The following is a 27,041-nucleotide window of genomic DNA, read 5'->3' as shown; positions in this document are numbered from 1 at the left end:
ATATTTCACTCTCTTTTCGAGAGTAGATTGACGCTCTTTGAGAGAGAGTAGGACAACTCCTCATGACAGAGTTTTGTTACTCTACCGCAAGGGAGTGCTAGTTCTCTTCCACACAGTGCTAATACTCTCCCCACAGGGATAATAATACTCCCCCAGACCGAGTGCTTCTACTCCTCCAAGCCAAGTATTCCTACTCCCCTAAACAGAGTGCCTGTACGCCTTCAGAACAGTGTGCTAGTACTATTCCCAATAGTGTGAAAGCACGATGTAGATCGATTGTCACGTTAGAAGAGATTCGCAATACTTACATGTGGGGAATATTTGATTCCTTGATGAGGAGCTGCTGCACTTATGCTTGGTGAATGGGATGTAATCTGTAGTCGCGGAGTTACTCAAATGAAACATTTTCTTTCTTAAAAGGTCAAAATCTTTATTGATCAGTCACAAGACAAACTGAATAATAATTTGAGAAACATACTGACAAACACATAAAATCACATTACAATGATGTCCATGAACTTTAGAACACATCTAGTAATAAAACATAAGTATATTCTCCAAAGTTTCATCAGTATTACAGTGTAGAAATATCCTGTAATTTCAATTCGCTCCTTCTTCTCGAAAATAAAGTATACAATGGAAAGTTAGACAAAGAAAAAACGTGTGCAAACTCACAAAATATTGACACTATGATCGAAGAGAAATATGCGCCACATTACTGGCCAGCAAACGCATTTCTGGCACAAAACGCGTGCACTTATATGGCAGAGGTTAACAGATGAACTGCTATGCATGCGGCTGGTAATGTAGATAAATTGCGCAAGCAACTTTTTTGTGTGCCATATTCTAAGATGGCATCTCATTTGATAACGTCCTGTACAGCGTATGGATGTTCCTGACTGAGTACAATGCATTTAGAAATGAGTTGTATATTCTCATGTGAGGCCGCAGGTATAGCTAGCTTTGCTTATATTTCACATAAAGGTATTCATCTATGGTCTGCACCCCATTGTTCCTAAGTGTGTCTTGTCGTGGTTTTGCAGCCATGTCCTGCCCGGTCTCAAAGCGGTACAGAGGCGTATCATATTTCCTATTTCGTTGGCTTCCTCACGAAAGCAGTTTCCTGGTGCTGTTGAGATTTATACGTTGCACTTTCTCACACATATAGCGCACTCTATGACATTGGAGAAGTGGCACACACCTGAATTCACTCAACATCAATTGCATTCCCTCGATCCCTCTAAGCAACTGCGGCTGTTATCAGGTCTTCCGCGAAATGAGGAAGCAGTGCTGTGCTGCCTTACGTTTGGGCGTCGCATTCACCAATGCATACGCATTTTTGATTGGAATGGCTGATGATGAAATGGTTAAGATGCGCAACAGTAAGAAAAATTATCGCATTTCACAGAATGTTCGTCTCAAAACAAGTACATATGTGTCTGAAAATATAATACATCACCTCACTGTGCACTTTATCTTAAGTGCAGAAATTTACCATGTGCAAAAAAATGCTTAAATTTTATTTTGCCTTACAAAAATGTCTACAGAAGCCATGAAACTTAGGGCATTTTACTTAACACTATATGTACACATCCGCCAATTGATGAACAAATGTTCTACTCAGATGCTCTCAGTTCTTTACATTGAACGCATTTCTACCTCCACTAGCATACTTGGTTGCCAAGTAGATTGAGTCACCCTAATCAAAATATCAAATACCTGCCTGAGGCTATCATATGACTATTTCACAGGAGAAAGCACAATTTTACATTTTAAAAATAATTTTCAATTCCAAGTGGCTCTCCGGCTTCTAAGACGTCATATTTGCACAGCGGTGTACACATTATTAGACCTTAATTGCTCCTTGCTTTCGCTTCGGGGGGGGGGGGGGGGGGCACGAGTGGTTTTAGTGAACTGGTTTCGTGAGCACGCACGTAAACGATAATGACTTCTGAAACATAGGATTCTCTTCCCCCAATGCTTCCCCTTTCTGAAACCTAGAAGGCCGCCATACTTCTAAAATTAGGTGTAAAAATATATAAAAGCGAGGCCATGAATATCTCTCTGCTTCCTGTCAGCATTTAAAATACAGAATCACAGTAGTCTGTATTTGCACCCTTGCACTCACGTGCTGTTAAATGTAAGCTGTTAAACGTTAAATGCATGTAAACACCTAACCAAGCATGAGCTGTTGCTTTTTACAGAGAACACAGGCGACGTGCTGATTGCAAGTATGTATCATGTCACTAAGCAAATATGCAATTTCATTGTACCACAAATTTTTTTATGCCATGGTTATATCTGTTGAGAGGCAAGTTAAAAAGCAGACACCTCTCACAAAACTAATCAGGTTTTTTTTTACACATTTGTAACTTTTCAATGACACTTGCTCCTATGTGTTTGTCTCCAGAGGGCATGCTTGATTTTGACTTTCCCATCAGAAACATTACATAAATACGCCATGTTATGATGACTGCCTAAACACGTGAGAATTTCCATCTAGGTGTGACATACTGTATTTTGATTTTGTTGACATTTAGTCAAATGGCACACCCAATATACCCACATTCTAGTTTTCTTGTCCAAATTGCATGGCAATGTCTCTTGATTCTTTGGCATGCGCTCCTGTGCACTACGGGAAGTCGCGCTGCACTGGCTCTTTGACATCTTTGTGTCCTTGTAGCTGCCCTCCTGCGTTATAAAAAGCGGGTGCCTGAAAAATATCGTGTGCAAAAGTCAACACGAGGAGATGGTGCAAAACATCAAGACAGTGAAGGTCATGGCACTAAAAGAAAGTCTTAGCTCTTATTCTTCCAACTGAAATGCATGCGAAGCATCTAAATTACTGTAACTGTCAACTGCTTAACTAACTTCAATTTTTTGATTTAAACAAAAAGAAATAACCGGCAGTTGATCCTCGTTTAGCAACAATGTTAAAATGCTCCCGCTTATAAATAGAATATTGGTCATTGTCAGATGTCATAAGTTTGTCATTAGTCTCGTGTGTCGCAAACACCACTTGTGACACATCGAAAGCACGTGCCCAGTGCGCCCCCCCGCTCTAACTGTAGTTGTGCCCCTGCTCAAGCCTTAATTTGAGGATCATATCTGCATACATGATGCTCAGTAGGGATGAAAATATCGTCCTCCAGTTCAATGGATATGTCAGGAGGTGCCTATAAGAAAGGGCAACAAGGCTTGTTATGGCAAGCTTACCCACATTTCAATAATAACAAGAAAGTTCACTGCCGCCTGCATCTAAGCGTACTAAAAGGCATGAACTTATTTTCATTCATGAGGTGCGCAATGGAGTTTATTTTTGACAGACTCGATGGCTGCTGCAGTTTGAAATCTAGCATTCTACATTAGTGAAGGCATGTAAACGTTGCAGTTCAACTGCAGTAATTAGTTTATTAGACCAACTATTTGTTTTGTGTATGACAGACAACTAGACACACGGAATTAAAGCAACGTTCTACTTTGATTCTTTATTTCTCCACTAAAGCTATTAAAGCGATAAACACATTTTGATCTGCCATGCAGTAGGAAGATGCACACATTACGCTTGTAACCCCCAGAGGAAGGGTGATTTAGATGCTCATATGACATAACTCTGAAACGCCAACTCATATTAGCAAATGCACAGGCATGTCCAAAACAATAAGCAAAGTGCCCTTGCAATTGTAATTCCACACAGCAGCCGTTATATTCGATGCCTATGCATAACTCGCTGCTTGACAATTCACCGCGTTCATCGACATAAGCACCCTTTCAGACTCGCACCGTGCTCGAAAACCGCAACAGGAGACATAAAATCAGACATATAATCACACCATTTCAATACATGAGCAAAAACAGTTGTCTTAGGGCTAAACACCATAAGAGTGATTTAGTGCACGACGGCGCCGAGCGACGGCTTCGAGCGACCAAACGGCCGTCGCTTGAACAGATCGCTCGGTTCTGGAAATCTAGAAATGGCAGCTCGTCTCCCGGAAATGCTATGAGCAACTAGCCAATAGCGCGAAGCCGGAACTGGATGTACAGTACATCGCTCAAATACTACCGACTGTCGCGCGGAACGAGCAAACGATTGAATTTTATATGTGCAAGGATAAGAACCTACTACAAGACCTTCGGAAATATTTTATGCTACTTTTTACAGTAAAATACATCAACTTAAATTACTAAAGCACGCATCACGCTACATTCGACGCATATTTGCAGCCCTCATACCGGCAACACCGGGGAGACGTCGCTCAAAATCGTCACTCGCACAGAGTACGACTTGTAGGCGACGGGCTAACGCGACAGCCATCTTCATCGCATCGCTTGCAGCTTTCGCGCGCAAAATCGCTTATATGGGGTTTATACTTTATTCAGCGTAAAACATGAATTCCTCGTGAGTTTTCAGTAAGTTCAAGATAACGCACGCACTTGACCTTTTGCAGCATGCAGCTGAATGGCTGCGGCAAAGTTTCTATCACTGGTGCTGCACGTAACTTCAGTGGTCGCAGAATACTCATGGACGAGACACCGTCATGCATGTGGCTAATTTATAACGAAAGCATGCCACCAGCAAAATGACGCCTTCTGTTATGTGACTCATTTCAACAGTATTCTGTACACAGTGGACTGCCAAACTGAATAAATTGAAACACACAAAACAGACGATAAGTCCGCTCCGCATAGGCTCGGAATCATGGGCTGGTGAAAAAACCATTTTAAGCGTCCTCTCACCTCACCTCTTATTGAACATATACCATGGTTCTGGCAGCGTTTGCGATTTTCAAAGCTCTTACGGATAGCGGCAAGTGATAAAATCCCGTGCAGTTATCGCGACGACTGGCTTTTTCGATTGACATCGAGAGACAAAGCGCGCTTGCCTAGTCTGTTGTCAATCGCGTCGGCTAAGCGCCGCGACGACTTCCTGGCGTAGCATGTCATGTACGCAGAATGTGCACGTATGTTGGAATTCACTAACTGTGGAAGATTTCTTGTTATATCCAACGAATGACGAACAACTGTCGTATTTTCGGGGCGAGCGAGATGGCTGACACATGGTTTACCTGGATGGCCTTCGTTGCTGCTCGCTGGACGGATCTTGTTGCTCCGGTGCTGTGCTGTTCCGCGATGTTGAGCGCGCGCGCGGTGGAGCAGCTCCGAGTGAAAAAGTAGAGCGCTCGCTCCGCGTTCCTTTGAATTGTGGCTGCCTGCTCTCTTAATAGCAGAATGGTGTGTTCTTTGCTCAGCGTGCGTGAGTGATACATCGCCATGTTCGGGGTCAGCCTCGTACAGTTGAAGCAGAAAATTACTCTAGGTTACGGGCGTTCTACTATCTCTCTCAGAAGGGCAGAGTGAAAAGCACATTTTACTCTCTCCTTGGTGACGGAGTGAACAATGCATTTCACTCCACTCGACGTTCTGCGAGAGTAAAACAACACTTTGAAGAGTAAATCGGCCGCTGCACTCATGCGATACTTTCCCTAGTTTTTAGAGTGTTGGTAAACTATATATTGTTAATTAAATGACCTGCAAAGCGTTTCATTCATCAAGCGTGGAATTTCAGTGAGCGTTTTGTACCGCAGTATTAATCTCATGGCAACTAAGAGCGCAGTGTTTTCATTCTCCCCGGAATGGTAAGAAAGTTCCTCACAAGTTCCTCACAAAGTTCAACTTCTCTGCCCAAAAGGCTTAAATTAAAATAACATTTTTCTTTGCTGAACAGGGCAATGAAAGCAACCAACAAATTTTCCGGTCGCTTCACTGCAGCGCAAACTTACGCTGTCTGGGGAACGTGAAATTAGGATGTGGCGTACTTGCGCGTGCCACAGAATACACGCAGGAAAGGCTTTGTTATCTCTCACTCCATCACAAAACAGTTCGAAAAGATTAAACATATTTTTTGTGCAGTAGGTGCGTCACCTATCCAGCCATGGCACCTTTGTTTATTTAGTTTGCATGTTGTGGCTTCCAGCACACGCCGTACGTAGATGATGTTGACTAATGTCACGTGTTTACTGCATACATCACAGGCATGCAATAAACTACGTAAAGTTCGGCTGCCTTGCATTATATGCTGTGCTCTGTTCAGGCATTGCAAATAGAGCACCATAGAACAAACCTTGTATTTATAGCACGGTTATTTGTTGTTTTACTCGTGCCGATGACTTAGCAGTTTTTAATGATTTGCATGCTCACGATGATTGGTAAGTTCCCTTGTAGCGCAATTATAAATCATAAATAATTAGAGGTGTTCGAATAGCAAAATTTCCGAATGAAATAGGTAAGAATATTCAACTAGAACGATCTCTGAATATCGAATAGAATACGAAATATTTTGATATTCCTTAACAAAGTTAAATATAAAGGCTTGTGGAGGTTTTTGTCAACTAAATTCTTATTTAACTTATTTGAAACATCTGCTATTGTTAACAATAGGATTCCAGCTCCACCAAGGAGCTTTTAAACGAGAAACAAAGAAATAGTGGTTCAATCTTGTGCCCAAGACAACGACATTAATGAAACCAAGCAACAGCACGTCACCAGGGACAAAATTCACAAAGCTTTTCTTTCGTAGGGGCTTTTTTCAGATGTCCTGCCGCCTTCGGTAGTAGTATGTAATCAGCGTCAGGATTGGCTGGCATTTGCTCTTACGAAAAATTCTAGCCTAAGAGCTTTTTCATGAGAACGCGGGCCCAGAGGCACGTAAAAACAGAGTGTAGTGCTCGTTGAAGGAGCTAAGTGCAATGCTACAGCACTGCGGATTGTTTTATTGGAGTCCAAAATTGCTTATACTGGCCAAATAATAAGTTGCTTTGTCAATAAGTAGAGACAGCGAATTTGTAGGCTGCTGAAAGTGAGACATGCTTGTTTTGCGACTGGAAATTTATGTTTATAAGTGATCTCTTGTGTGCGTTTTTTCAGAAATAGGTGCGTCTGCACATAATCACGGCTCTCCTGCAGCAGAATCATTTGGAAGAGGCTCCACTTTCATCAGCCTTTCTCCCTGCAGACTATAAAAACTGCCGTAACCGCTTATAGTATTCGAATGAAATATGTGTTCTGCAGCTTTCAATAGGAAATTCTGGAATTGTATAAGAATCGAATAGTAAGAATATTCGATTGGTATTCGAAATTTCGAATATTCTCAGACCCCTATAAATAAGTGAATCCTGCTGTAATTTGTAAAACTTTCTAGTGACTATAATACAGCAGTTTCAACATGGTAAGGGCGTTTCACGAGCATTTATGAAATCGAGAGAACTCAGTGCCTTTTATGCTACATATAGCGCGCACAACGTAAAGCCACACTTCCTGCCTAAACAACTACAGAGCGCTACATCAGCTTGCCTGCACATAGTGCACATTTGTAATTTATCAACTACCTCAGCTGAGAACAACGAACATTTAAGTCGGTCCTAATTTTTTTGAGAAATGTCGCTCGGAGACAAGGGCTGGTATTCGCAAAAAGCGTCTACACTAGAGATCCTCGTAAGAGCGCATTTCAGCGAACCCTGATGCTGGAAGTATCATTAGTGAAAGCGGTCAGCCAATGGCAAAGACCACTTAGGAAAGAAAAGCTTTGCGAAATCGACTGAGGTCTTGGTTAATTCCAAGCCTACAATACAGACCAGTTGAGAGACTCAGAGGCAGCTTTGTTCATGCATGCCTGACTTCGTTACTTATGAAAAGTGCCGTACAAGAAAATGCCCTGGGCCTTCGCGAGGTGAGCAAATTGAACGAAGACACACTGCATGCTAACTCCCGTGCCCGTGGCAGCTCCACAAAAGCGGACGCTTATTCTTGCTTTGAACATTTTTTTATTATCATGGCATTAGATAGCAAGCAAGAGCGCAGTCAATTAAAATCACGGCTGCTGTGGCAACATAGCCCGACGTCGCATTCATCCAGCACCGATGCATACCTGCACAACAAACAAATGCAAATAACACCAAGGTATAGTGGGGCGTGACTGAGGGGATTATTATCGCCTTCATCGCGCATGAGGATGAGATCACTTCTGACTGTAAGGCTAAGGTTTCAATCGAGAACGATGTGCACACAGGCAGGCTCGTTAGCTATAACAAAGGGTTGTTGGAGGCAGTCATTTGCCTGATAGAGTGCTAAAGAGCGTGCGAAGGGGACTTAAGCTAAGGTCCAGCAGGAGAAATATTCGGAGCCAACAGCAACCTAATTTATCACTACAGAAAAAAAGTTGAGTAGGAAAGAAGCAGTGAAACCGAATGATGGATTTTGATTACAATAGGTAAGCTTCTGAAATTAGTCGTAATACGTCCGCTTTATAGCTGTTCTCAAAGAACTAACCGGTTAAGCATCAGGGGCTCCTTTGTCAGAAACTGTCTTCGACAATTACACAATCAATCTTTTTCTATCTCAGATGCGTATGCGGTGCACATTTCCGCCATCCGATGCTTGTTATACATGTCTTGTTACGTATTTTGTTACTTTGAAGCGACCGACTTATATCGGCTCGCGTTCACTTTGTCTTATCCTTCGCTTTCGTATTTTATTTTGATCGCATGTGCTACATCAAGCGCTGTATCGGCACTTTTTACTCGCTCTCCATGTTATCATTTTGGTTGGCTTCTTCCTTGTTTCTTGTTGCTTTGTTTGGTTGCTTGTAGTTTTTCGACTACCGCAATAGTTCCTCGTTTCTAACGGGACCTCCCGTATATACACCGGGATTGCTGTTTTCTAAGTAGTCTTTGATGCTGGGCTATTTGTCCTGCGTTTACAAAGCTATCTGAATAGCAGTGCGCACTTCCTTTTAGTACACTAGATGCAATACGCATAGAAACATTCAGCTATCTTTTATTTCTTAGCTGCTTTAGTTAACTATAGACCCGCCATGGTTGCTTAATGACTTTGACGTGGCGCTGCTAAGCACGACGTCGCGTGATCAAATGCTTCCACGGCAGCCGCATTTAGATGGGGGAGAAATGCAATAACAGTGTACTTAGTTTGAGGTGCACTGTAAGGAACCCCAGGTGGTCAAAATTAATCTGGAGTCCCCCACTACATTGTGCATCATATCAGATGGTGGTTCTAGCGCGCAAAACCCCATAATTTTTTAGTTAAGTCTACTATAAGTTTTTACTATCTCTATACCAACAGCAAAAAAGGAAAAATCTGGGTAGGCATACAGCTTCACAACTGCGTTAAACGCCAGGTAGCAAGGTCAGTCAAGATCATTTTGCTCGCATGAACGACAAATGAAAAATTGAGTGTTTATACCCGAAATGATCGCGAAACGTTTACGTCGCTGCACGAGATTTGCGCCGTTAAGAACCGCCACCACACTTACACTATGCTTGCGTTTGTTTGTAATGAAAAATGAGGCTTATTTTTTTAAAAGGGAAATAGGGTTCCCTTGGCATTATGCCAGAGAAAACTACACCCCATCCCGCGGTGCCGGTCACAGGGAATCGAGATGGGTAGTGCGCAGGACGCAGTCGGATCTTAAGTATAAACAATTGAGGCCTCGGCTGTGAAAAGCCTGGGCTATCACACTGCTGTAGTGGAATTACTTTTTGAGGTTATATTTGCCGACGTCAATGTTTTCACAAAGTCTGGAGAGGCAAACCGAAGGCGTGTGAGGCCAGGCGTCAGCGCCGCCTATGAAGGACGAGTTGCGTGAAACAAGCTGAACGCGTGAACGAGCTCTGATGAATGAGCTGTGTCGACCAGTGAGAAAGTCACGTGCCCCGTTTCGCCATGCCGAGAAATGACGCTAAGGAACGCATTACGCACGCCAAGCGGCATTCATCCGAGGCGAAGAGAGAGACCGAGAGAGCTATTGTTTGCTCGTAAGAGCGCGTGTCTCGTTATGAAAACGCTGAGCGATTGCGAGGCAGCGCAGTGATGCAACATCCATATCCGACGCCAGATCCTCTACAATGAAACTGTCGTTGAGACTATAGATGCAGTGAAGAATGTCGTCACTAAGTGGCCAATGAAAATTTCTTCAGAGGACCATTTAGTATAGCTCAATTAAATTTTGTTGAGGTGTTCTGCAAGTGAGGACAAAAAGAAAAGTGTGCGGGGATCATTTATGTGCGTTTTAGAAAATGTATAATTTATTTTAATCCTGCTTAGGAGTATTATCGTGTATTCAACAGCGCGTCGTTACATAACTTTCGGCCATTTCTAGATGAAAATGTATAGAATTAAGCTGGCCTTAGAGCGAGCGCGATGCAGGAATTTTAACGATGTAGGTATTTTGCAGGCGCCGTACAGAATGACACAATTGGAACCAATTGGGCTCCCTCGCAATATTTGTAGGTCTAAAACACTTGCCAGTTTACGTACTACGTTGACCAAAGTGAAACTTCACAGAAGTAGAGTGTGTTGTAAGGAGAACAAACTGCAGAAAGTTCAATATTCTAGGCCTATTTGAAGCGTCGTAGAAAAGTTCCTAATTTCCATCTGAGCAATCTAAGTGCTAATTCGAGCTCGAAAATGATGCTTGAGATTTTACGTATACTGAATATACTTAATACGAATAATACACTGAAAATTAACCATTCTATGTGCCGTTCCAAATTCAATAGTGTTCATTCGAGAGCGCTAATTTAAGCAGGCGTGCGTTCAACGTCGCTGACATAAGGGCAGCAAGTGTGGTTCGGCGCGACGCGTAGAAGCAGTGAGGGAGGTGCGGCGCGGATGCGAATTCTTCCACAGGAACCGGAGCGGCCGTTTAGCAAAGGAAGTGCTGGTAGACTTTAACAAGCAACGTGCCGGGCAGCTGGGTCTCTTTGTCTTGAAATCAGTTTCGTTGGAATTTAGTCTGTCGTTCTGGCACAAATGTCTGGCACAAATGTGCAATTTTCTTTTTCGTTTTTTCGTCAATCACAAGCCATAAGAGAGCGTGCCGCCTGGCCTTGTTTAGCGTAATTTTATGCGATATACTGACAAAGCCGGCATTACGTTTTCTGCATGACGCCAGCAGAGGCATTGACCTTGCGCTGTTAAGTCACTCCTTTTTTTTTATCTCTATAGCCAGTGTTAGAGGTTTCGGACACCCCAGAGTTGTCGTAATCGCAAGCGTAGCAGAACTCGGTCAGAGATGGGGGGGGGGGGGGGGGGGGGTTGGAGGCTTCACGTAAGGAACATGGCGCGCAAGAAACACAAGAAGACTGCGCCACGCGTCATCGGCTGCAAGAAATTCCGTCTTTTTCTGTTGCGATGACTTCAGACGCTGCAACAATTCTTGGAACTATATAGCGGCGATCGCGTTTCTGCTTTGAAGTCATGCAGTTTGGCTGCGCTGGCAGTGTTCACTGAACTATGCTTCCCAAAGCTGGCGCCGATATATTGGTCTGTCAATATCAATATCGCTCTTGCCTCCGTGTGGCACTCGTGTTTGAAAAGTAGGGAAGGCACCTTCACTGCATGACGTAGCTAGGATTTTGTTATGCTCGTGCACTTCGCTTGAATGCCTTCTCTATGACGTGAGCGCAGAGGCCATTTACAAATATGAGTTCCTGTACGAGATGAAAAATATTCGTTTCTATGAATCAATGTACATCGGTTGAGAAACAGTTTGTTCTGGCTCTTTTCGCTCTTTCGAGGGGCCAGTCGCGTGACAATTTTGCCTGCATTTGCGGGCTTCTTTCACGCTCGGAAAAACACTATATTGTAGCGCGTGTTGAGCAACAGAAGGCTGTATCGGGAGATTTTCATGTCGCTCTACAATTTTCTTATTGGCACTTTTAATCTAATTATAATATTTGAGGAGTTGAATAATTATTAATTAAGAGTTATTTAATTTGGAGGAATGCAAAAAAAATATTCTGAGTATCTCCAAGTGACGGCAAACAACATTACCTTGGTTCTGTCCAGCTACTTGGCATTTGCATATTTTTTTAACTCTGGCTAAAATTAACTGGAATACCCTGCATATAGACGATGCCTCCAAGTTGACAACGCCATGGGGAGCGCGTCTACAGAGGCGCGAGTGACTCAACGCGTTCAAAAATGCTATTTAAAGGAAATATATTATTCATCAAGCAGAATATGTGGTGCCATGTCTCGGAATATATTGAGTGCTGGTGAGATGCTTGTTTTCGAGACGGCGGCATTTTGGTTTTGCAGACAAAAGGGGCTGGCCACCGCTACAGCAGACAGCAGAGAGGGGAGTACGTGGGGAGGAGCGCGTCTACAGACGCGCGACTTTCTGGGCGCGGGAACTATTATCGATTTTGGCGCGAACTGTGCCAGGCTTTCAAACATAGATTACGCGAAGAAGTGAAGAGCTTCGAAAGACTGCGAAATGGTGGCGTTGCTGGAGCAGATTGACGACTCTGTCAATGAAGGCGTGTTGGAGCTCGACGGGGACTCTGGCAGCCAAAGTAGCGACATAGATGACGAGAAGGACGTGGGAGAGCCAGTCACAACACCCGTGAATTTCAAAGCATAGCATGACGCTTGAGCCGCAACCATTGACTGTTTTTCAAGGAAATCCTCGGATGGACTGTGATGTTGCCGTGGCTGCTGCACCGTTCCTCGCAATTTATCAGAACAAAACGAGCTTATGAAATGAAAAGGAGCGCAACACTATCTCGAAAAACTAATTATTTGTTGCATGCCAAATTCCTGCAAAAAAAACATTTTTCTTTTTTAAAACAACATTTCGAGAGAGCTCTTGAAGCCGTGGTCGTTTATAAGTAAACAATCTCCCGGTTAATGCATTAAAAGTCAGCTTAGAGCATCTCACGTCATCAAGTATCCAAAACCCAACTACATTCCGCTTGGCAGGCAGAAAGAACCTCACGGTCTTACTGTCTCGGCTATTTTCCCTCGCGACAGCTCGTAGCCTAAGAACGCTAAATCTACCTTGACAGTCGTGTGCGCATCTCCAATACCAGAAAAGCCGCTACGTATGGAGCAATTACTACACAAATTTAAGCTTTTCATACCGTTGTTTGTGGCCTTTGCAATACTAAATTATGGGGTTTTACGTGCCAAAACCACTTTCTGATTATGAGGCACGCCGTAGTGAGGGACTCCTGAAATTTCTACCACCCGGGGTTATTTAACGTGCACCTAAATCTAAGTACACGGGTGTTTTCGCATTTCGCCCCCATCGAAATGCGGCCGCCGTGGCCGGGATTCGATCCCGCCGCCTCGTGCTTAGCAGCCCAACACCATAGCCACTAAGCAACCACGGCGGGTCCTTTGCAATACTAATTTGCAGTACCGCTCTGAAGCAAGGTACAAAATGATTCTTCTTTCGTAAACATCATCAAAAACAAATAAAACAGAAGTCATCAGGCATATATCTGCCTATATGTTAACCCTCTGTGAAATCGCAAATTCTGAAATTTCTCATAATAGGCTTTGGCAAATGAGTTCTGCGGAATCCCGCAAGGTGGAGGAAGTATTATGAAAGGAAAAGTTTTCAGCCACTTGAATGTAGCACGAAGCTACAAAGGAGGCCCAAACTGGCTTCTCAGAAAGCTTCGCAGTTAAGGAAACATTCGTCCTAGATTGGGAAACTCGTTTTATTTGAGAAACCCGCGTTGGTTGGCTTTGTACCTTCGTTTTGCATTCTGGTGAACGGCATTTTTTTTTTCCTTTCGTCGTGATAGGCTTATAGCTTTGCTGCATGCGCACTAAGACACCTTATAGGAACCAGTCTACACTAAAGTGGAAGCAATGACGAACCCTAAGCGTATTAAAAATTAAATTATGGGGTTTAACGTGCCAAAACCGCTGTCTGATTATGATACACGCCGTAGTGGAGTACTCCGAAAATTTCGACTACCTGCGGCTATTTAACGTTCACCTAAATCTAAGTACACCGTTGTTTTCGCATTTCGCCCCCTTCGAAATGCGGCCACCGCGGCCGGGATTCCAACCCGCGATTTCGAGCTCAGCAACCCAACACCATAGACACTAAGCAACCACGGCGGGTGCCTATATGTATGCAAAGAGACATGAGTACCAAGCGAAACAACCGATGTTGTGACTATTATAGCAATTGGCTTATCCCAGATGTACGAGCTACAGTATGAGGTGTTTTTGCATGCTACGAGAGAACCATTGTTGCCTTAAAGGCACAAGTCCGGGCGGGCTGGTGTACTGGACGGAAGGGGAGAAGCGGAGTGCAGTGGCCTAGTTCGCATCCTGGCCCCGAAGGTGAAGGTGGGCCAGAAGGGCATGGATAATGGTGTCCGCTGACAAGTCCGCCAACCACTGCTCCAGAGTCGCAGGTCTGTGCGAGGTAGAAAGCTGAGTGATACTGTCCTGCACGGCCGCGTTGTTTCGCGGGCTGCCCCTCATGATGCGAAAGTTGTAAGGAAGCTGCCGGAGCTGGCAAAGTGGTTATCATCTTCAAGAAAGTGATTCGCGGTAATTTTACAGCGAAGCAGGTAATTCGGACTAGATGCTGTGGAGAACATCGCTCGAAAATTTTTTTCTCCAGATGTCGATGAGATTTCAGCGAAAAAAGAAATCAGTATATAGTGATGAGCGCAATTATACTAAGAGTGGATGTTCCGCATGTTCAGGGTGATAGGTGGGCAAATATGCAAGTGTGCAGGTATTTAGGGGCGTTGTGAAAAATTACTAAAGTACAATTAGTCCAGCCTTTTATTTGACATACGATTTTGGACAGTGTGTTGTTCAAGAACTATCAAACAAATTAATATCAAACTTTGCGAGAACACAATAGTTCGCAGGAACAACGTACAGCACTAATTTGAAAGTTCTAGGAACTTCGGGAGAGCCATAGGAAATTAACAAGTTTTTTGTTAATTCGGCTTCGCGAAGCTTGCAGGTGGACTTAGAATGCTTGCCATTTCTGAACAGTGAGGTATGCTGGAATGAAATTAGTATGATTAAAATAATACCGTATTACCAAAAGCGCGCAGGAGGCAGTGGCGTCTTCGTATCGGTGAACACTACTTCACTGAAGTTATTGTTATTGTGCAAGATCGTACAATAGTGCCGGTGTTTTGGTTTACATCAAGAGGGATTTAAATTTAATGGTCTGAAACGGAAATCAGACGTTCCGTTCTATATGTGCGTATCATGTATAAGTGTCATTGCGATCAGAAAAACCATTGTCGTGCAATATTCGGAGCCTTGTCGTAATGTGGGTTCGGAGTGCGGACAGGCTTGCAGTCGAAAACCACCTTTGAGGGTGCTGTTCAAAGCAATTTTTGTAATCGTCTTTCCTTTATAATTTAACAGCAAATCATGCATGGTACACCGCTCATCTTACAGTGAACAAGTGAGATACATATATATGTGCTAGACATTCGTGTTCGTGTCGGTAGGAACGTTGTCTTGCGTTCCAGATTTCATATTTTGGTCCATTTTTAGGGCACAGAATTGCTTGCACCATAATAAATTTAGCGCCTCAGAGTCAGGGAAGAACCTCTGCACTGGTCGCATGGCGTATACTTATCGAGGAGCGTCCTGCGATGCCAGATGTCAAGTTCAACGAGTCAGTAAGCCGTCCGTTAACTAAAAGGCGAGGAGGTACTTTTCAATACAGGATTGTGAGTCTATTCGCAATGTCTCGGGCAAATCAAAGCGCCCCTCAACAGCTAAGAAGTAACGCATTGCACGGTGTCGCGGACTTTAGCGTGAGCGAGCAAAACAAAACAACCTGAAATTTAATTTCTTGTAGCAAACGTAAACCTGACTAGTGTTCATAAAAATTTATTTTAAAAAATTAAATTAAAGGGTTTTACGGACCAAATTCACGGTCTATTTATGAGGCACACAGTAGTGGGGGTCTCCGGAAATTTGGACCACCTGGTGTTCTGTAACGTGCACCTACGTCAAGTAGATGGGTGTTCTAGCATTTCTCCCCGATAGAAATGCGGCCACTGTGGCCGGGATTTCATCTCGCGGCCTCGTGCTTACCAACGCAACGCCAAAACCACTAAGCAACCACGGCAGGTGTAATAAAAAGTTCTTGCACTGGGAGTGTTCGTAAGTACAGGTACCAATGAATTGTAATCACGGATATTTTATTCACGAACTGATAAAATGACACTTTATGAACAAAGAGCTAATGGCAAAAAGCCCTTACAAAGAAAAAGGTATTTCTTGATTTGACCCCAGGCCTCTTTTTAGAGCCAAGAACGGAAACACCGAGTAGGGAAAGAACATTTCGTTTTAAAAAGCTGAAACACATTTGAGTGAAATCCTCGCGCATGTACTACGGACTATCGATGCGAACACTGCTTGTGAACGTAATATACGGTACTCGCACTGGTCCGCACTAAAACGAGCCGACTCGCACGTGTTGGATCACCAGCTGGCAGACCACGGGCTTGCCTATAGACCTAACGCGCGACTGGCGGCTCTCGGGGATTGCCACGACAACGTTCCGTATCGGGCTGGTACGGGCGTCGTCAATGGGCTGCTCATCGCGACACCACTATAGCGTCAACGTATCTGCTCTCCGGGCAGCGCATGCACCTAAGCTTCAGCTCTCCCGCGAGGCGTGTTCCTTGGCCGCGGCCTGCTCGAATGAGTAGCGCACGCGAAGCAGCCTTCTGCTCGTCCCACATAAGGTGTTCTGAGCACCAGATAATCAGTAAACTGCTCACCCAACTCACGCAGCACTCGTGCTTCACTGTAGTTTACATGTCCCCTAAGTTCGCGTCCAACCCATGGAACGTGCAGGCAACAAATTAAAATTAAGTTCTGTGGTTTGACGTCCCAATGCCACGATCTGGTTATTTATTTATTTATTTATTTATTTATTTATTGTCATACTCTCAAGGCACGGGGGCATTACAGAGAGGAGCGGTGATTATTACAAACCAATTCGTTAACAATATTCTTGAAGTTTGTGGGGTCAGAAATGGCAGTGATGGAGGCAGGGAGGTGGTTCCAGTCATTCGTCGTTCTTGATAAAAAGCAATCAAAATGAACATTGGTGCGACAAGTTGGAACTTCAACCATAAAACGATGATCCGTGCGTGACGATATGTATGATCGCGGGGAGATTAGTTCATCCTTAAGTGTTTCGTTAGAGTAATAAATCTTGTGAAAAAGGCATAGGCGAAAGTATTTACTACGTATCTCTAGGTTAGGCAAGTTAAGGGTTAGTTTCATTGATGAGACACTTGCATGATGAGAATAATTCGAAAGAATAAAACGAGCAGCTCGGTTTTGAATGGATTCGACGGTGTTTTTTAGCTTTAGAGTAGAAGGGTCGAAAATGGAGCATGCATATTCAAGTTTAGGCCTCACTAAGGATTGGTACAGAAATAACTTGACAGCTGCAGTTGCCGATGAAAAATTACGCCGTAAAAACCCAAGCATGCCATTAGCGTTACCGTAAATGTAATTTATATGAATGTTCCATGTAAGATTGTGTGTAATGTCGGTACCAAGATATTTATATGATGATACATTTTCTACAGGTATGTTGTTAATATTGTACGTAGGAAGGGTGGTATTTCTTACAACATGGGACACACGCATCGCCTTACATTTATTAGAATTGAGCTTCATTTGGGATCTAGCACACCATGATGTTACTATGCCAATGTCTTATTCAAGAGTATCACAGTCGCCAGAGTTAGAAATGACACGATTGAGAACACAGTCATCGGCGAATAACTTAATTGATGATTTAATTTGGTCTGGGAGCTCATTAATATAAATTAAAGAAAATAATGGTCCTAGAACCGAGCCTTGCGGTACACCGGAGGTTACTCGACCAGTGGAAGAGAAGTGTTCGTTAGCATAAACAAATTGGGAACGGTTAGACAAAAAAAAATTGGAGGCTTATCAAGATTAAGCTTAACCTTAGCGCGTCCTTAGCGTTTGGAGGCATCTTGACCGCATACACGCCCGGCGCAAAGACGCTGGCGCGGTTACGGGCACAGAGACTGACGCGACGGCGGGCGCGCGCCGCTTCATCCCTGGCGTGACGTCACAAATCACGTGATGCAGCGATGGTGGAGCCGCCGCCGCGTCGCGCGCGACGGCGCGAACCGAAGCGTGGAGGCCTCCGCCGGGCGACGTCCGACAGCGCGATATGAGGCCCCACCTGCGGCTGGTGTGACGTCATCACGTGACGTCACATCATGTGATCTCACTTCAGGGTCAATGGTGGCCACCGCCGGGAGGTGACCGACGGCGCGATATGAGGCCCCATCTGCAGCCGGTGTGACGCCATCACGTGGTGTCATGTCACGTGACGTACTTGAAGGTCACTTGAAGGTCAATGGTGGCCACCGCCGGGAGGCGACCGACGGCGCGATATGAGGCCCCATCTTCAGCCTGTGTGACGTCATCACGTGACGTCATGTCACGTGACCCCACTTCAGGGTCAATGGTGGCCACCGCCGGGCGTCGCGCGAAGGCCCGAAACCTACGTTAATATGCTTCGCATAAAACACTTGATCCAAGCAAGCATATTAGGATCAATGTTGAGGTTACTTAATTTAGTTAAAAGTTATTCGTGTGAAACAGTATCGAATGCTTTGGCGAAGTCTAAAAAAATGCAGTCAATAATAACGTCAGCATCCATCGCCTGTGAATGACAAAAGCTGTGTTTCGCAGGAATAGTGTTTTCCAAATCCGTGTTGGTAGGGGGGGGGGGGCAAAATACATGTCCCCTAAGGGACATGTCTTATGAGGAAGACCGTAGTGACGTATGCCGGAATATTGTCCACCATCTGGGATATTTTTAAACGCGACCCAATCCACCATACAATGCGTTTTTGCATTGTGTCCCTATCGGATTGCGGCCGCCGTGGCCGGGCTTGAACCCGCGAGCTCAGAAGCGAAGCACCATGGATACTTAGCTACCGCGGCCACTTCAGACAACAAATTAAATCAACTATAAACTCTAACATGAAAATGTTTAAGAATAAAGAAAATATGCCGAATCGGAACGTCTTGCTTGAGCAGATATATCAAGAGCTCAAACGTTTTTACCATTTAGTCAGAAGTCAACTGTCATTGTGCGACCATCTATTCTATAAGTGAAATGACCATCATTTCTCAGATGGGCGTTCGAAAAAAACCACTTTTGGAAGGCCGATTGTTGAAACAAGTGAAACAGATTGGTGAAATTAGTAAATATTCACTCAAGGATCCTAAGATAATTACTGATTAACCTGACAAATATGAGCGGTGGCGTTAGCTGAAAACTAGTGGTACACGAATGTTGAAAATTGTGAATACAAGTATTTCCTAATGAATTCACATTTAATTCATGAATTTACTATTTGATATTGTCAAACTTTTGGTCATGCTCGAATATAAGGTAGAACTACACTTATTGGAGGCCCGCGAAAGGTCGTATTTTTTTTCTTTCTCATTTTATTTTATTGTACACTCAAGACCGAAGTATTGCAAGTGATAACTGTTCCAAGTGATTGTGTGTGCTACCGGAGAGCCGGTGGCTGTTGCGCAGGTTTCTGGGAGAATGCATGGGGCACATAATCCGTTTTCAGTAATTTCCGTTGAATCAATAAGAATACGAGATCTTTAGGCAGCCCGTATACGAATATGTTGTCTCAATTTAGGCAAGTCAATTTATTATTTTGCCATTCTCACCATGTTTGCATCCTTTTAAAAGAATGTGCGGTGTTCTTTACATTACACGTCTCCTTCAGTAATACCCTTCCCTACTTGAACCTGGTAACGTGTTGCCCCTTTGTTTCATTACTGTCATTGTCGTCGTGCGACAGTTAACTTAAAGATAGCTGGACCGACTAATTATTTGTAATTGACGTCAAATTGCCTCATTATTACCATGTTGCAATCTTTTCGGGCGTATGATGTCAAAGAAAATTATTGGATTCGTAGACAATCTTTTAAGGTTTTAACGAAGCATTCGACTTTCTACCTCACTAGCGCTTAATATTTAAACTCAGAAATGTCACATTGTCAGAAACATTACTATCCTGATAACAGAAATGACAGCCGAGCTAGTTGGTATTGATTTAGACACAGCGTCATGAACATAAGAATAATCCTAGAGATCTATCACATTAGCAAAAACAGTACGAAGTGCATCAGTCAGCCATCTATCTTCTTAAGCGATAAGGAGATTGCATCCTTCAAAAACACGCAAAAGTGGTAAACAGATTACGTTGTATTTAGTGTTCTTTCTTTTTGTTGTTTTCTCGGTTTCTGTCGCGCATGGGTATTTACGTTCGCGTTTGCGTCGTGCTTAATAAATGCTCAATTGTGAGTCGACGCCATCCGTGTCGGCTTCTCTGTAAAAATGCATCGTGCTAATGTGTGCTTCACTGGCAAAACCAATTCAAGGATGAATAAATATCCTGGATTACTGCATATTTCACCAGTCTAAAATAGTTAGTGCAAGTAGGTGGGCAATACTCGACCTGTCTTACAGTAGCATCTGGGGTACCTCAGGGGAGCGTCCTGGATCCCCTAATGTTCTTGTTGTATATCAATGATTAGTGACCGGTACTTAGGCAAAATGCATGTTTCTTTTTCTTCTGACATCTTTATCGTGCCTATTTAACATTTAAGCACGAAATAGGTATGGGTCTAGAAACATTTTAGTGACACATTTATTGTGCCTATGGATGCCTGTTTCCATGTCGGTACTTTTATTGGATTTCCAGAGCCTAAAAATTTCGGTTCCGTGTTTGTAAATTTCCTAGCATTATTTTGCATCTGCCACAGACAACCTTTAAAAAAAAATTTTAAGTGTTCGCTGAAACACGCTGTATATTATGCTCGTCCACAAATAAACATCTGTTGAAAGTTAGCGCTCTTTACTCGTCTCTGCCCTTCTTTTCCTGCATTCGTGCGCCCCGCAGGGCTGATGGCAGTCAGTTATTGCCGCAAAGACGTTGCTGGTGTGACGGCTGTTGTTAACAGATTTGCAGCAGAAATGCCCAAACTGCGCTAAGCGAAGATACGTACACTCGAATGTCACTTAACATACTTGTGCGACTACTTCACAGCCGGCATCATCGAGAAACTAGAATGCTCGGGCTCAACTCTGACCTGAATGTGGGGCTCACTTTCGGCGTTCAGGACAACTTTGCCATCATAACCAATGGACCTGTTGCTGACAGAGTTTATCTGTAACTTTAATCGGTCTTGGACAGAAATCTCGGGTTTTCGGTACTGAAAAAATCTCAATGATTCTGACCCGAAAACATTCTAGAATTCTAAAGGACTTTAGCTCATTGAACGTTCTCAAGGCCAGGATCGGTGAATGTTGAGCATTCCTTTTCTGCGCACAAACCAATTAATTACTGCATAAAGAAAAAAAAACCCCGCAACATGAAACCCGAAAATATTAAGATGATGCTTGATTGTCACTGCTTTCACAACTTCTATTGTGGCATCTATAGTAACACTAAGTTTCATATAAATGTATTTATCTGCGCAAGTTGCTTTATTCCATTTTATGAAGAAAATGAAGTGAATTTCACAAAACAGGTTTAGTGGGCCGTGTTCATTAGAAAATCAAAATTTATTCTGTGATGCACAGCGGAAGTTCTTATTTATTTACTATATACACGGGGCCTAAATGACAGTATTTGGCGCCTATACATAGCTTAACTGACAGCTTTGGCGCGTTTTATATGCGCAAAAATCAGCATTTTGTGTGCCTAAACATTTTGTCTCTATTAATGAAATTGTAACAGCTGTATATTTTCCTACTAACGAACGTTTAACTGCTTACGATTCTGTTTTGTACGGCAAAATCTGAAATAGAAACGATCAAGTTTAACTTGACACTTCCCATAATATATACGGCCGGTGCAAGACATGCGGCATGGTCATTAACGCGGAAAAAGCTGTCCTTCTGCATATCACGCGTAAAAAAACAACCATAACTTAACACTTGCACTCTCGGTGGTGCTTGCGGGGCGCACGAATGCAGGGAAGGAAGGACAGAGACGAGTAAAGAGCGCTAACTTCCAACAGGTGTTTATTTGTGGACGAGCATAATATACAGCATGTTTCAGCGAACACTTAATTTTTTTTTAAGGTTGTCTGTGGCAGATAGCTCAATTCTAGTTAATGACCCGGTTTTCTCGAAGCGACGGACACTACTTGCACCAAAAATTGAAATGCAAAATTGACAATTTAACAAGAATCCACTAATTAACTTTCTAGCTAATTATCTTATGACCCACATTGCAATTTACAAATTCTAGCAGTGGACTTCGCAAGGTGGATCCACTTGGAACGAATTCTCAGGACGACACCAGTTCCGAGATATAAATTCCCGAACTTTGCGGAGAAATGCATTGGCGTTCCAGTTACCGGTGCGCTTCAGTGCGTGAAACGACGTTTTGTTAACAAATTAACTCGAACGCCAATGCATTTCTCCCCAAAGTTCGGGAATTTATATCTCGAAACTGGTGTCATCTTCAAAATTCGTTCCAAGTGGATCCGCTTTGCGAACTCCGCGGCTACAACTTGTGCATTGCAATATGAGCCATCATGTGATTAGTTAAACACTTAATTACTGAATTTTTATTACTTATTCTATTTTTCATCTCAATTTTTTGTCCATGTATTGTCCGCCGCTTCGAGTACACAAGCTCATGAACTAGAATTGTGATATCTGCCGCAGGTAACATTTAAATATTTTTGACAGTGTTCGCAGAAATACCCTGTACATGCGCGGCAAACAGGAAACACACAGATAAGGGGGACACGCAGAACCAGCACGTCACTGATGAGGCAAATCACTTCACGTGCCCACGATTGCCCTGCGCTCGGCAGGTAGTCTCGCTCAGATCGTGACAGAGCAGTGTAACGGGTGATTACGCAGCGGTCACCTAGATTGTGAATGTACTGAGCTCCTATTATTTCTCGGGTCAACTGCGACCTATGCCTTGCCAATACGACGCACTGATGAAGGAGGGGAGTATACTTGCAATCCCGGCAATGAACGCCAAGATGCCCCTGCACCGTATTGTAAACGCTGTTACGCAAACACCGCCCTTATGAACCGCGACCAACTCGCCTCTACCCTAACTGCGCTCACTCTTCTTCAGATTTACAGAAAGTTTGCGGTCACAAATGCCTGGGAGTTACTGTCACTAATAACCTATCTTGGAGTATGCACATTTAAAAAAATATGCACGTCAGCTTTATTGAAACTGTGCTTACTAAGACGCAAACTGCACAACACAAACTAAACTAATCACTTATACTAATATGATAAGTCCCATGCTTGATCACGCATGCGCCGTTTGGGGCATGATACTGTCGAGAGCATTAGCAAAATTAAACGAACGCAGGGAAATGCCGCCAGAATAATTTGCTCCAAGTATTCTCGGCATGATTCCCCGTCCCAGCTAATGAACGACAACGGTATCGAGTCATTCTAACTACGCGAAAAATATCTGTGATTTCACTTTCTATCCCTGCTCCTGACTAACAAGCTCGCTGTCAACCCAAACGACTAGCTGTCACCACTAGTACCTAGACTAACACGACACACTAAGCCGCATTGACTAACACCATACTACGCAAGAACCGATACGTTTAGCAAATCTTTCTTTCTTTCCGAGAACAACAACAGAATGAAATAGACTAAGATATGCACCAAATATTCACGTTGTGTAACCAGTCTGAAATATGATCTATGTGTTCTTTATTTCACCTACCCTGCTGCACTATAGTAAACCTTTTTCTCTTTCCTATCTTGCTTGGGCCCATCTAGGGCATGCATTAGATAATGGACAAATTGTAATTAATCAATTGATTAATTAATATGCTCATAATCATTATCATGATGAGAATCATAAGCCTATTTTATGTCCACTGCAGGACGAAGGCCTCTCGCTGCGATCTCCAATTACACCTGCCCTGCGCCAACCGATTCCAACTAGCACCCAAAAATTTCCTAATTTAGTCGCACCACCTAGTCTTCTGCCGTCCTCTACTGCGCTTCCCGTTCCTTGGTACCCATTGTGTCACCCTAATGGTCCAACGGTTATCTAATCTGCGCATTACATGACCTGCCCAGCAACATTTTTTTCTCTTAATGTCAATGAAAATATCGTCTATACCCGTTTGGTGTCTGATCCAAACCGCTCTCTTTCTGTCTCTTAAGGTTATGCCTAGTATTCTTCGTTCCATCGCTCTTTGCGCGGTCCTTGCCTTGTTCTCAAGCTTCTTTGTTAGTCTCGAAGTCTCTGCCCCATATGTCAGCACCGGTAAAATGCACTGATTCTATACCTTCCTTTTCAATGATAACGGTAATATATATATCAAAACGTTTATTTAAAAGAAAAAAAATGCAGAAAGCGAGTGAGTGGAGCCCCTAGTCCAGGGCCCCACTGGCTTGAGCGGTCCGCCGTGCTTGGTGGAGAAGCGCTAGTTGCATCTCCCGATCCTCGCTGGCGAGCCAAGTCTCCCACTGCTCCCTTCCGGAAAGTTAAGCTTCCAGTCAGGAGCTCACGATGTCTGCTGCATGCGATCCAACCAATTTTTATTCTTCTGTGAATTTCCTTCTCATGGGGCCCTATAACGTAAAACTATTCCAATATGTTTCTATTCCAATTTCCTGACGTCAAATTTGCGTAACCACCGACGCAAGCACCGGGCGGTCACCCATAGGGTTGTCTGAACAGACCAATCAAACGCTCTCCTCGTTCATAGGAGGTCCCTTTTGTTTGCTTGAAAAACGAATAACATTGCCTACACTGAGCGGCTTGTCTTATCTAATTGGCTGACAAGAGGCGAGGAGAACGCTCAAGTGGAGAGGGATTCACTAGGGCAGAGCCAGTGCACTGAAAACCGATAACCGGATGAAGAGGGTGGTGCCGGCGTCTGCGATTGGTTGGCTTTCCCTTACTTAGCTTGTGGTGGCTGGTCGAAAATCGCGGCGGCATGCAACGGAAGCTTAAGAATTACGCTAAAATTGACCCTCAGCAGATAAGAGTTGGCAGGATGAGGTAGTAAACGTGTCGAAAGTGCTTAAAAACGTTACACGGTCACGCAAGAAGTTTATTATACGCAAATACACCCATGCTCTCCGGCAGGTGCGAGTAGCCAGCGTCTCAGCGATCGGCGGCAGCTATCTTTTATTCCTTTCGGAACGGGGCAGCCTGCGGCTATTCCGAAAAAAATTCAGTTTTGTTCGGCATATTAATGCATCTTTATTGCGTACACGTCACTTTGACGCGGTGAGTTCGTGCGGTTTTGTGACGTCGCGTGACAGGCAGGTGAAGTGGGTGCAGCCCGAAAACTTTTTACCAATAGCCGAGGGCTAATGGCGAAAAGGGGTCGAATCAGAAATAACTGTTTTTTTTTCTGTCAAATTATGCATAATCAGCGTGCACACATCATATCAGATGGGGAGGTATTGCGGTTTTTGTAACGTCGCGTGACAGACAGGTGAAATGGGGGGTGGTCGAAAAAAGTTTTTGACCAATCGCGGAGGGCTGATAGCAGAATTGGAATAGAAAAGTTTAGAATAGTTTTACGTTATAGCGCCCATGGTCAGGGTTCCCTGTGTTTAGTTAAAACCTAGGTAAACGTACTCCTTCGCAGACTCTAGAGGCTGTCTTGCGATCCTGAACTCTTGTTTCCTTGACCGGATATTAATAAATTAATTAATTAATTAATTAATTGATTAATTAATTAATTAAAATAAATAAGCGCATAAGTAAATAAAGTTGTTGTTTCTCATTTACAAAGCTGCTCAGTTTACGGAAGTCCCGTTTCGAACGACATTACATTAATGTATCAAATAATGTAGACAAGCCTCTTTCTATATCGAATACCCCGCCAACTTTATATTTCACATTGTTTAGAAAGGAGAACATGTTTGACATTCGGTTCAACAACTTGAGAGCGTTTCCCTCTGATATTCATATACATGCCTGGGGTCTCTACCCGCCCCCAATGTCCCGAGTTTTGCTGTATTTCTTTTTCTATTCTATTAGACAACACAAAATAGATCAGATTAAATTTTTGTAATGCCTGATTGCTCATTTTCACATTCTCTTCTTGTGTGTGTATCTGCGTTCTGTTCAACTGTCACAAACATAAAGGCCGTTTTGTGTTTGTGGTATTTCTAGTTCTGTTGTAGGCCCTAAGCGTTCACAGCACCTGTAACCGTATTTGTAGCGGTCTTATTCAGGCAATTATACTATACTATACTACGCCTTTCTCGTTTCAAATCGCGGCATGGTAGGACTAATAAAAATTTCTTCAACTTTGTGGCACATACAGACTGACGTCCTGGCACTGACAGGATCAGGTGTTTACTGTATTGAACCTGTGACTAGTGCTTCGTGTACTAGTAGTTATGTGTCTCAGTTTAACAGAAACTTGCTGCTGCTGTTATATATAACCGCGGCTGCATGTAGTCCGCGGTTGCATGGTACGTGAGAAACGACGGCAAGCAATGTGCAGCCTTCAGTCTCCTGTCTAAACACTTCCCAACGGGTGCACTGTGGCATCTCGCTGCTTTGGTTTAGTGGTCTTCTGGCCTGCGCCAAGAGCATACATTTCGCATGCCTTAGTTCTCGAACATGATTTGGTGGCTGAGGACTGGGGATTAAATTACGCACAGCATTGGCCATTTCCACGCCGCGCATGACTTGTGTATTTTGCACACGGGCTGCCTTGAGGCCTTCATTTGAACTATAGGATTCTTGTATTGACATCTTTCAGTACATGGCTGGTGCTAATCCGATGGCTGCGTTCTTCACGAACGAGGGTATTCGTAAATCTGATATGTGAAGGACGCGTCATCCAACTTGAGCGACTACAAATCAGGCGTCGTTGAGAACCCAACCTTCGCAGGAGGATAACTTGACAGCAGCGGCGGCGAATGCAGCTGCCACCATATATTTGCCGCCTCCGTTGTGTTCAAGGATCTATAGCCCTTTAGTTCATTCTTCAGATATTCAGGAAGCATATGGTATAACCAGCACTCAGGCCACCGGCAGGGCTGCCAGGTCCCAAATTTGAAAAGTAGCCAAAAAATTACGGAAAGTAGCCAGAAAAGTAGCCAACTTTGGCCACATACAGAAATGTGGTCAAGAAAGTACCCACGTTATGGAAAAACGCTGCAT

At 43.6% G+C, this 27,041-nt stretch overlaps 1 protein-coding gene across 7 annotated transcripts in view; it reads right to left on the bottom strand.

Annotated features, from left to right (window-relative positions):
* Window positions 1-412: 412 nt before the first annotated feature.
* LOC135897978 (uncharacterized) overlaps window positions 413-27,041 on the bottom strand; it is an 82,966-nt gene continuing 56,337 nt past the window's right edge. For 5 of the 7 annotated variants that reach the window (XR_010563218.2, XR_010563220.2, XR_010563219.2 and 2 more), the window contains one exon: window positions 413-2,713. Coding sequence is in view for 2 of the 7 variants with exons in the window: in XM_065426690.2 (XP_065282762.1) it covers window positions 2,500-2,713 (214 nt within the window). In the remaining 5 variants the exon portion in view is untranslated. Of the gene's footprint in view, window positions 2,714-7,806; window positions 7,925-27,041 lie in introns of those variants that run through there. The other 2 variants (XR_010563221.2, XR_010563222.2) reach the window with 2 other exon arrangements.

The sequence above is a fragment of the Dermacentor albipictus genome, chromosome 1 (genome assembly GCF_038994185.2).
Source record: "Dermacentor albipictus isolate Rhodes 1998 colony chromosome 1, USDA_Dalb.pri_finalv2, whole genome shotgun sequence".
Classification (NCBI taxonomy): Eukaryota; Metazoa; Arthropoda; class Arachnida; order Ixodida; family Ixodidae; genus Dermacentor; species Dermacentor albipictus.
The sequence above is the reverse complement of the archived record's forward strand: the minus strand, read 5'-3'. Positions and strand labels throughout refer to the sequence as shown.